The 10,863-nt window shown below is 31.8% G+C and overlaps 2 protein-coding genes and 1 long non-coding RNA gene across 3 annotated transcripts; 2 read left to right on the forward strand and 1 right to left on the reverse strand.

The window, feature by feature from the left end:
• Nucleotides 1-794: 794 nt before the first annotated feature.
• LOC114385202 lies at nt 795-1,346 on the forward strand. The gene has a single exon (XM_028345221.1). The coding sequence runs from the start codon at nt 795-797 to the stop codon at nt 1,344-1,346; it is 552 nt and encodes a 183-aa protein (XP_028201022.1).
• A 1,828-nt stretch (nt 1,347-3,174) lies between these two features.
• On the reverse strand, nt 3,175-7,755 carry LOC114383108 (adenylyltransferase and sulfurtransferase MOCS3-like). Its single transcript, XM_028342702.1, has 11 exons — nt 7,380-7,755; nt 6,996-7,088; nt 6,675-6,730; nt 6,383-6,447; nt 6,158-6,232; nt 5,951-6,029; nt 5,446-5,484; nt 5,211-5,319; nt 4,533-4,651; nt 3,935-4,051; nt 3,175-3,736 (listed from the first exon to the last, which is right to left on the reverse strand). The coding sequence occupies exons 1-11, from the start codon at nt 7,606-7,608 to the stop codon at nt 3,344-3,346; spliced, it is 1,374 nt and encodes a 457-aa protein (XP_028198503.1). The 5' UTR covers nt 7,609-7,755; the 3' UTR covers nt 3,175-3,343.
• A 1,167-nt stretch (nt 7,756-8,922) lies between these two features.
• Nucleotides 8,923-10,565, forward strand: LOC114383572. The gene is made up of 2 exons (XR_003660543.1): nt 8,923-9,038; nt 9,612-10,565. It is a non-coding gene; the product is annotated as an uncharacterized LOC114383572 (long non-coding RNA).
• The last annotated feature ends 298 nt before the right edge of the window (nt 10,566-10,863 follow it).

Genomic DNA, 10,863 nt, shown 5'->3' on the forward strand with positions numbered 1-10,863 from the left:
ATTCGCATAGTAATTTTGATGTTGTTTTTTTTCTTTGTTAAGGGTATCCTCTTGTTGCTAAGACACATTTATTTAATTACTTCATTACTACCTTAATTTACATTGTTTTGTGCACCAGTTTTTACTTCCACCTTAATAATGGATATTAAAAAAAATATAGAGGTATTATATATTTATTAATTACTGTAGATTTTGAGTATAAGTAATTAAGTTGATAACATAAGTGTTATTTCAGGGTTCCATAATCTTATCATTCTAAGAATTATACCAAAATATAATTATAACTTGTAAGTAATTGGTAAAGTTATGATGATAACTTGCTAAAAATATATAAAATAAAATGAATTATTTAAGGAGATTCAAAAAATATTTTAAGAATATTTCCTTGCATATTATAAATATTTTAAGTTAATGGTTAATATTTAATTTTTTTTCTTTGATAACCCGGATAGTGAATTTTAAGAGCTCTTATGGTAAATTAAAAATAGGGAAATCAATTTAGTAAAATAAGATAAATAAGAGTCTTTTTTTTTTTACGATCAAGCCTTAATATTATAAAAAAGATAAATATATCGGTGTAATTAAAACAAAAAAATAGATATTTTAATGATTTAAGCCAAATCAAAGGATTTTAAAATAAATTATTTTGATCCTCTAATCTTAAAAATTTAATGATTATAATATAATGAGAGTGGAATGTTAGCAACAAGACTGTATAAGAGAGACTTATTTTATACCCCCCACCACTGCAATCTGGAACCAAGTGCCTTTTGATTAAAACTCCCTACCACAAAATGAATTCTTTAGCATTGTGTTCCCTTTGCCTGTTTCTCATTGCTCAGTCTCCTTGGTTAACAAATGCTACAGTGTTTGGTGATGGTTCCGACCTAATTGGCCAGATTTGCAATGAAAACCCAGAGAAGAAGATTGAATGCACGAATATTCTAAGAGCAGATCCTACAGTCCTGGGTGCAAAAAATCTTCTTCAACTTTCGGAGGCAATCTTGAACTTGGCCGTGAATAAGACAGAAAAAGCTGAAGATTTTCTAAAGGGATTGGCGAACACAACAGATGTTCCGGCCATTGCAAATTGTGCACTTTATTATGAAAATGCGGTTGAACGCTTTATGAGTTCTTTGCAAGTGTTGAAACACCAAGATCTTGAAGTGGCTAACTATTTGGCCGCCATTGCTGGTGATGAACCATCGTCATGTGAGACAGAATTGAGTGCTGCACATATTGTTAACCATGCAATTTCTGCTGTTAACCACCAAACAAGTTTGCTTAGCTATATTGCATTCGTAGCCACAGGGAAACTTCTAACAGTCGTTGCACCTTTAATCTAAACTGTCTTAGTGCTCTAGCATCTTCTTTGCGGGAGAGTGATTAATAAAAATTAAATTCCAAGTTTTCTGCTATTTGTTTAATTACCATTATCTTTTCTTGTTTCGTCGTGCTTTTTATAATACTCAATTTTATCTGCTTAATAAGAAATAAATATAAAAAATGAAATAAAAGGATGAATACGTAAGAAAGGTTTAAATAGTCATAATGAGTTTATGATCATCATATATTTTGATGAAAATATTCATAAATAAAATATTTCATTTCAATTTTATGATTTAAAAAAATCACATGTTTTTGTCTTATTTACCTTTTATCAATTATATTATTTGTAACACAACACCAAAGAATAATGGAGTTGGTGTTGTTCCTAATATGCCTTCAGTTTCTGCTGAGATGCCACCAAGCACCAACATTGCTAACACTGAGCTCCCTCTAACTCCCATCGTCACACTTAATTAATTTCAACTTCTTTCTAATAATCCAAAATCAACTTTGCTCACAAATAGGATTCAGGACGGATTATTATGCTAATAACCCTACAATTGACATCACGTATTTATAGAAACAAAAGGAAGCCAATTTTTTAATAAAAAAAATAACTTGTGGCGTTAACCATCCAACTGCAAGTGAATTTCCTCATAGTTATTAAAATGTGATTAATTAAATAGATGACTTTCTTTATAACTTTACCTGAACCCATACGTTTCAATTTGGCATTCTTTTTCCTCCCTTCCTTTCTCACCTTTTCGGCGGCCAATTTTATGAAGAAAAAAGGGTAACGTGATAAAATAATGGTATAAATATCCCTTATATCATTATAGGTAAATATCTTGTTTACTCATAACATATACCTATATTTTATTTTAGGCTAAATTGGAATAAAGGTACGTGCCCCATAATCCGAATTCTTCTATCTCCTGATGTTAACAATGTATATATAGCAGTCAAGTACAAATATTTTCTTCTCAAGACATTTAACTTTTTTTTCATCACATGAGAATTAAAATTAATTTTTGTTTATCTACTTTTATCGATATGGGATGAGAAAAAAACGTTCGTATCCAGCTACAAAGTTTATTTTATATCCTGGGGGAAGTTCTATTTTTCTTTATTACTGACAAATTTGGATGAGTTTATATATCTTTGATGAACCAATATTGAATTTAGAATCATTAACTAATCAATCATATGCTTTGATGCTCAAAATAATATTCTATATGGGATTTCTTATTGCTTTTGCGGTTCAATCACCAATTATTTTGATTTGGTATAATTCTAAATTCATAATTTTGGCTTTTATTTTATTTTTAAATCAAGTCATTGAATTTTATATTTATTAGAATAAGTAATTTTGATCCTTCTTGCCAAGTTGATCATTAATTAATCATAACTTATGACCTTTTATTTTCAATATAAGGTATTAATCCATTAAGGCATATTTATTTTGTGTAGTTAATTTTATAAATACTATTTTTTATATATCATTAGTCAAGATTTATTAATTTTTAATATTTTGAATTATCAAAATTTATAAATTAAAAAATATTTAATATAGAAATATTTGATATAAGAACAGTGCTATACCGTACGAAAAACAAAAACACTAAATGCACGAATCAGTTAATTTAACTCCGATTTAGGTATTATAATTTGTAGTCACGTATATTTGTGTGGACTCGTACAATGAAATTCTCGGAACATTTAGTATTTTCCATGGGATATTATTGCCTCAGCAAACATCATTTGATGAAAGAAATGGAAAGTAACTATTATTGGCACTGTAGCAACAACGCGAATAACCAGTGGTTTTTTAAACTCTACCCAAAGCAAAGAAAAACAAGAATAAAATGAATTAAGACTAAAAAAAATAAAGTCACGTGAATGTTGTAAATAGACATGGAAAAATGAAAGCAGCGTCACTAATAAGAGAAATAATTTTAAACAAGCAGTATAACAACTTAATGAAAGTGATATTTAACATAGCTAGAGGTGTCAGCTAATATGTAGGGAACTGATGGTCCACATTGTGGGCCCAAGATTCTAAGCCACCAACAATATCCTTGGCAGAAGTGAAACCCATTTTGTGAAGATACTGAACAGCCCTTTGAGAATCATTTCCCCTTCTACATACTACATACAATTGTGCACTTGACCCAGAAACTGCACCACTTTCCTCTTCCTCTTTCTTCAAAGCTGATGATACTTCAGGCAGCCTAGCCTCTAATGTTGAGAGTGGAATGTTCAGAGACTTTGGTAGAGATGCAATCTTGAAATGGTGTGCTGGTCTAACATCAACCAGCACATGAGGTCCCTTCTTAATAATTACTTCACTGTACTCCTTGCTGCTGATTCTTGATTCTCTGGGAAGTAGATTTAACTTCAAAGGAGGCTGCATATGAATGCAATGGAATGCATTAATGACATGGTAAATCTCAAAATATTATATACTGGGAGACAATTTAGTAGTCTTTTATCTCCAGCAATCTCATCCAATACAAAGTGCAAATGAAAAATATGCCCAACTAATCCTTAAACAATTTCATCTAAATACAAAGGAGGTGAAAGGCAAGAAAAAAAGAAATCATACCACACGCAAGGGAGTCTGAGTGAACTTCTCATAATCAAATTCTCGGAATTGCTGTTGGGTAAATGTTGCATTTTCTCCACAAGCTTCACACTGCATAGACCTTCCTCTAATTTTGACCTGTGCAATAAAAAAAGTATAATCAGTAACTAATAAATAAGATCTTGCTATGGTATCATGCTCAAAAAACCATCATATAATTTTTTTACTTTGAGACAGCATAATTACAAATATGATTTGGAACTGTATATATTACAAGTCTCCGTTTAATTTGGGATAGCCAGTTTGTTAAGCAATTTGATATTAGAATTATAAAGAAAATGATTGGTCTGCATGACAATTATTATTAGTAACAGAAAAATTGGTGTGAATATGAGAATCACTCAATAGTAATGTCAATCAATTCCTCTAAGGAGTATCCTTAAGTAGGAAAACCTTTATCCTAATAGTTCCAATCCCACTAGGATACAAAACCCTAACTTGTCATCCAGATAGTTTATTGAAATAAAATCCTAATTTATAAGAAATCCTAAACATTCAAACAATTATGTGATGCCCCACTTGTAAAATCCTAATAGACATTTTGGAGTTCTTAACATACAATACGAATCCGTCCAGACAATGCATCCAAGAGAAGCATCCTTCCTGAGAGTGGCTCACCAACAGAAGCTGCAATCTTAATAGCCTCAAGAGCTTGGAGACAGCCAATTATACCAGGAACTGAAAATGATCAGAGCCAATGTCAGAAAAACAGAAAACTAGCAATAGCAGAACAAAAAAACACAAAGGTACTAGTGAGAAGTAATGCAAGTTGAACAATAAATATTCATAATAACTGACACGAATGATAAAATGTCCAGCATCCAGTAATCACAGTTTAGCTAAACGAATTATAAATGAAACAACTTAAAACATTCCAAACAAATTGAATTTTTAGCCAATATGTCTTACTAAAGAGTACACTCTCCAGTAAACTAAGAATTTCTTATAGTTTACAAAAACCTCCTTTTGAGTAAAACTTGGTTGCTTAAAACATAGATACTTCCACGTTTGTAGAGACAGTTTTGAAAAAGGAATCAAACAATCAGACTCATTTTTTGTTGTCACTAATAGTTATAGTACATATTACTAAAAGTCCATGACTGAACTTCACAATGAAAACAGGAGAGCAGAAGAATTTAGTCTTATGGTTCACATTGTTCATGCTTATGTAAATGTCTCGCAGACTAGCAATGAGAAGTAAAACTGATGCAGTTCACAAAGACAGTAGTAATTTTACCTACTCCTAGAACTCCACCCTCAGCACAACTTTGGCATGCTGTTCTAGGTGGTGGAGTTGGAAAGAGGCATCGATAGCAAGGACCACCATTGTAATTGTAGACAGTAAGCTGCAGTAAAAGTTTCCATAGTTAATCCTCAAATTATGTGATATAATCAAGCACACAGGAGTACTTGTCGCTCTATGAAGCATTATTCAACTTAAATGCTGGGAAAAAAAATAATTAGACATATACCTGCCCTTCCAATCCCAGTGCAGCACCTGATACAAGAGGCTGCATCACAGGAAAACAGTTAATGTAAAAAATTGCATTAGTAACTTAAGTTTTCCCATAAATCATACTATGTACATAAGTATAAAAAATAAGATAAATATAAGAACCAAAAACGAAATTGTTTAACTGAATGAAATAGAAATCCATATAATTGTAACTTTTCAAATTTATAAAAAACTGATGTCTACAGGGAGCAATTGCACCAAGATTTTGGAGATAACTCATATGGCACATACACACTGAAATATTTTATAGGCATCATGCACATAGGAGCACGCATAACTTCCTTTTTGTTGAATTAATGTAGATATCTTATGCATTGATGAACCAAAACATAAAAAATAATGCTGACTTAGAAAGTGTATTCATGGAGGAACCAAAAAATTAAAGCAACAAGTGAAAAGGCCCATGTAACATTAATTCAAATGGTCACAATCTGTTCATACATCAAAACATTAAGATTTACCTTTCCTAGAACCACACAGCAATCACTGATCAAGTATCGGGTAGGAGCATTATCTGTTGCATCTACTATTATATCATATCTACCAAATTCACATAATTATAAAAAAAATGGTCAGTGGTAATATAAAAAATGAAATGAAAAAGGTTAAGTATAGAAGAAAGAGGCCTCAAGCAAAAAGAAAAATCAATCTTATAATAGAAATTATACTTGCTGAGAATTTCCAAAGCGTTGGAAGTCTGCAAAGCTTCTTCATGTTCCACAACTTGAATAGTGGAGTTGATCCTAATATTCAAAATATCTTAGTTCCAAGAAAAATGATGATAATAATATTACAATAACAAACATTTGAAAAAGAAAATTTCTCATGGGATTTTATTTGCAGTTTGTCAACAAAAATTGATGTGATGAATAGTTGGTGAAAGAGTAACCTACGAGCAACAAGCAGCAGCGGCAGATTTCACTTTTGGCTTACCAACATATGCTTCGGTGTGGATAACCTGAAATAAAGCACCAACTTGTCCAAATTAATAAAAATAGTGAAGTTAATTCAAAAAATCTGTAAACGAACACAAACACAGAAGCAAGACGCATATTAACACTTTGTACTCGCAAAAGTGCAAACGCCCAAAGGCTGATGCCAGACACAAACACAACAATACACAATGTATGTGTTGCACCTGCTATGCCAAAAGAGGGTGGGAAGGTAAAACAGATAATACAATACCTGCCTATGCATATTATTCAGCTCAACCACGTCATGGTCAATAACACCCAAGCGCCCTGAGTATAGTTTTTAAAATGTAAGTTTCAAGAAGCATATAGACAGAGGTCCTGTTTGGGAGAGAAGAAAATAAGAAAGTAAAATAAATTAAGTTTCCCTCATAAGTTAAAATCAACTTGGCACTTATCTTCTCCAAAAGCTTAAGTGCATAAGATGATTTTAACTTGTACGAGAAGGTGAATTCATTTTACTTTCTTATTTTCTTCAGTTATAAGTGTTTATGAAAAATTTATCCAAACAAAGCTTAGAAGTGTCACATGTTACCAACACCAGAAGCTGCAAAGTATAACAATGCAGGTGCACCCAAACCTCCAGCTCCCACAACTAAGATTGACGACTTCAATAGATTTGCCTGCCCTGCACTCCACAAACACAAGAAGGTGGGAAAATTTAAGACAAAAAAAAAAAACAAGACAAACATGCAGATAAGGGCTATTTGTCTGATGTCTATTTTTCGCAGTGAAAACAATACATGGCAAAATAGCAATTGTTAAGGTTGTTACTATAAAGCAGTTGCAACATGGAACTAACTGTAGTTAATGCTCAAACACAAACGTGCAATGAATATGAATCTTCCTTCATTCTTAATTCAAACTTAATTAGGTTTATGTAGCACGAATGATAATTAAATGTAGGAGAGAAGAACACCTTGAACACCAAAGGAAGGGAGCACAAGGTGGCGACTGTATCTGTGAATCATGTCCTGGGTCAATCCGTTGGTGGGGTACGATGAAGAAGAAGAAGCATTGGGAGGTGCGGCGTCGTTTTGGAGATTAATCTCTCTGAGTTGAGCTTCAAGCGCAGAGATTTTGTGCTCAATTTTGGTCTTTTCGTCCTTCAGCGAATCCAGTTCCCGAAGAATCTCCGACGCCGACATGGCAACGCAACGAACAAACTATCTATCCTATGTTGAGTGTTGACTATGTTCCTGCGCAAAAGCCCAACACCAATCTAAACCAGGGTTTTCCACTTTCTAGTCCAACATTACTGTTTCTCTTGCAACAAAACAAATGTGCTTCGAATTGATATGGGAAAAAAAACTAGTATGAATTACTATGTGATATTGATATGGTTATTAAAAAGTACAGTGGTTTTTACTTAATTAACATTTCATTCAAAAAAAACTTAATTGTTATGTTAGAGTGTTATAAAAAAATCATTTTTGTATGCTCTAAAAGGATTAATAAAGGCGTCAATTGATTAGATTTTTTATTTTGATATTAACATTTCTTTTACTTTTATAACTAGTCTTTGAATTTAAAAAATTCCATTGAATATATAAACTATAATTTTTTTTAATAAAGATGCTTAACAAAAGATAAGTTTGAAAACTTACACTTACAACGTATTAGATGGGATATCTTATTTTACGCTATTCAAATATTCAATTAATATGTTAAATTTTACTTATTGAAGAATATTAGTAAAATATTTCTTTTTAAGTCTAACATATAAACTTTATTACTGGTTAGAGTTTATTAAAAATTATAAAATCAAGAAAAAAAGAAACATTAAATAACAAGTGAAATCTATAAAAAATTGTGATTTTCAATCAACCATAAAGAATATAGTCAAAAGAGCTTCTTGAACTTAAATATACTTAAGTAATAAAGGTTGAAATTAAATATTAACATTAATTATTAAAGTGAAATTATAATTTAATTAATTTTGTGATAAGTGTAATTCAGTTTATTCGTTGATGGAGATTTTTCTTTTGGTACAAGGAATTAATAAGTGAGATAGACCAGATAGATTAATTGGATTAGCATTATGTCATTAACAAAGGGCAATACATGGATATCTGGATTGAGTTTGAGGCCAGGTGCAATCTTGTCCTTATTATTTTTTGTTTTTATTTAAACAGACATGAGAGTCCATTGGGTGTAAACTTCTTTAGAAGTAATTCTGGAAGAAGAAAATAAGAAGAAAAAAATGAAATGAATTTCTCCATTAAGTAAAATGAATTTTTTATTAGCTAATTTGTAGATGTCATCTCATCTTTTAGAGAAATTATATTGGTGAGCTTCTAAAAATTAGTTTATGGAGAACTTATTTTTGTTTATGGAAAAGTTCATCTTATTTTTTCTTCTTTTTATTTTTTTCTTTTAGAAATGATTCTAAAGAAACTTATCCAAACAGGCTCTTAACTAGTTATTAGTCTCTATCAAACAACCAAACATTTCCTGAAGATAGATAGAAGGAAGAACCATGGTCGGTGGTCAATTCTACACTCTTCTCCATGCCACTTCAAGATCCTCACTGGTAAAGTCTAGCAGTAGTAGGCCATTCTTCAACAACACCATTAAGGTATCCCTTTTATTTTCATTTCCTTTTTAAATCTCAGTCATGTTCTTTTCTTTTTCTTTCACTCGTGTTGCAAATTATTCTACTTCAATTTGCTTCTCTGCTCTAGAGTTACTAATCTACATTATCTACTAGCTACTAGAAAATTAAATTAGATAAACAAAACGTCGAATTTTAATCATTTTCAGTTTCATTTTGCCTTTGGTTGGAAACAAGTTTTAATTAACTTTTTTATGTGTTTGAGAAGGTAGAATTCATGTATTTGATGGAAGGTTTTCATTTTTCTGCATAAGGCGGTTGTTGAAAGTGGAAATCTACACTTGAGAAATGGATTAAAGTTGGAAAAGTATTTTTGTGAATTCCAATATATATTTGCGAATTTCAATACATAGAATGAAAAAGGTAGAATTTGTTAATTTAAGTGTAAAAGCATATTTGAACCCTCTAATAAAATCCTCACTAGCACTCAAAGGGGTTTGCTAAAAATTAAAACCTAATGATTCTATTATGTGTTGACAACATGTTGTAGTGACCAGAAAGTAATGTATTATTGTTTGGTTATTGAATGTATCATAGTTATGGGCAAGCGAGTAGCCATTTGATGGAAGAGAGGGCACTTTCCATGGCTAAAGAGTTGTAGAGGAAAAGGCCAAGGAAACCAAGGAAGACAAGTCATATGATGGTGCATAAGAGGCTACTAAGGTTCAATCTGTCAAGGAGTGAGCAACTTCACTTAATGCCAATTGGTTTTAAGATGAAATCTAACATGATATCATAGTTGCACTCCAAGGAGTGAGACAGCTGATGTGAGACTTGGGTATTTTCCAACACACCCTCTCACGCACAACACTTCTTGGACTTGGTGCGTGAACAACAAAGGGTGGTCGCAGCGGAAGCTAAGGTGAGGTCCCAGGAACAGAGTTTGGCTCCGATACCATGTTAGAATTAATAATGTGAGAGACCTAACTCAACACCAAAAGCAAGCTCAAGGGGTGAGGGTTGTCCCTCACTTATATATTCTAATGTGGGATTACTTTTAGCCGATGTGAGACTTGGATTATTTTCAAAGAAATACCACCCAAGTCCCACATGACTGTCTCACTCCTTGGAATGTAGCTTATATACCTGTTGGGTAACTTCACTTAATGCCAATTGATTTTAAGACGAAATTTAACATGGTATCATAGCCAGACTCTGTTTCTGGGATCACACTTCCGCTAGCCTTTGCTTTGTGGTGACAAACACCAACCATTTGTTGTTCACGCCCGAGCCCAAGAAGTGCTTGGCGTGAGAGGGTGTGTTGGAAATAATCCAAGTTCCACATAGGCTAAAAGTAATTTCACATTAAAATATATAAGTGAAAGGCAACTCTCACCCCTTGAGCTAGCTTTTGTTGTTCACTCCTTAAAATACAGTTTATATATCTATTGGACAACTTCACGTCTTTGTTTTAGCAGGTTGATTGGTTGATTGAGTATGTTGAAATTTTGAAATCCAATGTAGTTAATTGGTTTGTTGGTTGTTTCTACTCAAAAGATTTACCATCTCTATTTTTATTTTATTTGACACTTCAAAAAAAAATTTTTTTTGTCACATAAAAGTTTAAAGATAAAATTAAGGAAGTGTTTACGATGTCCCCATTAATTTGAGGGGAGGGGTTTTGACACTGTTAACTTTTTTAACCAATTAAATTACATGTTATTTTCTCATTAATTATATATTTTTTAAATTAGTCTTTTGATTATTATTCTTTTTAATTTTAAAAAATTGTAACTTTTTAAATTAAGAAATATGATTAAAGATAATTTTAGAAGTCTGAATCTTAGAA

Source organism: Glycine soja, chromosome 14 (genome assembly GCF_004193775.1).
Source record: "Glycine soja cultivar W05 chromosome 14, ASM419377v2, whole genome shotgun sequence".
Classification (NCBI taxonomy): domain Eukaryota; kingdom Viridiplantae; phylum Streptophyta; class Magnoliopsida; order Fabales; family Fabaceae; genus Glycine; species Glycine soja.

Excerpts from the sequence above, each read along its gene's own strand:
- LOC114385202 (XM_028345221.1), top strand. The coding sequence starts at position 795 with ATGAATTCTTTAGCATTGTGTTCCCTTTGCCTGTTTCTCATTGCTCAG.
- LOC114383108 (XM_028342702.1), bottom strand. The coding sequence starts at position 7,608 with ATGTCGGCGTCGGAGATTCTTCGGGAACTGGATTCGCTGAAGGACGAA. Across the intron at positions 6,233-6,382 it reads GCCGCTGCTGCTTGTTGCTC|GATCAACTCCACTATTCAAG; the intron begins GTAGGTTACTCT and ends TTTGAATATTAG. Across the intron at positions 5,485-5,950 it reads GCTGTGTGGTTCTAGGAAAG|CCTCTTGTATCAGGTGCTGC; the intron begins GTAAATCTTAAT and ends CCTGTGATGCAG.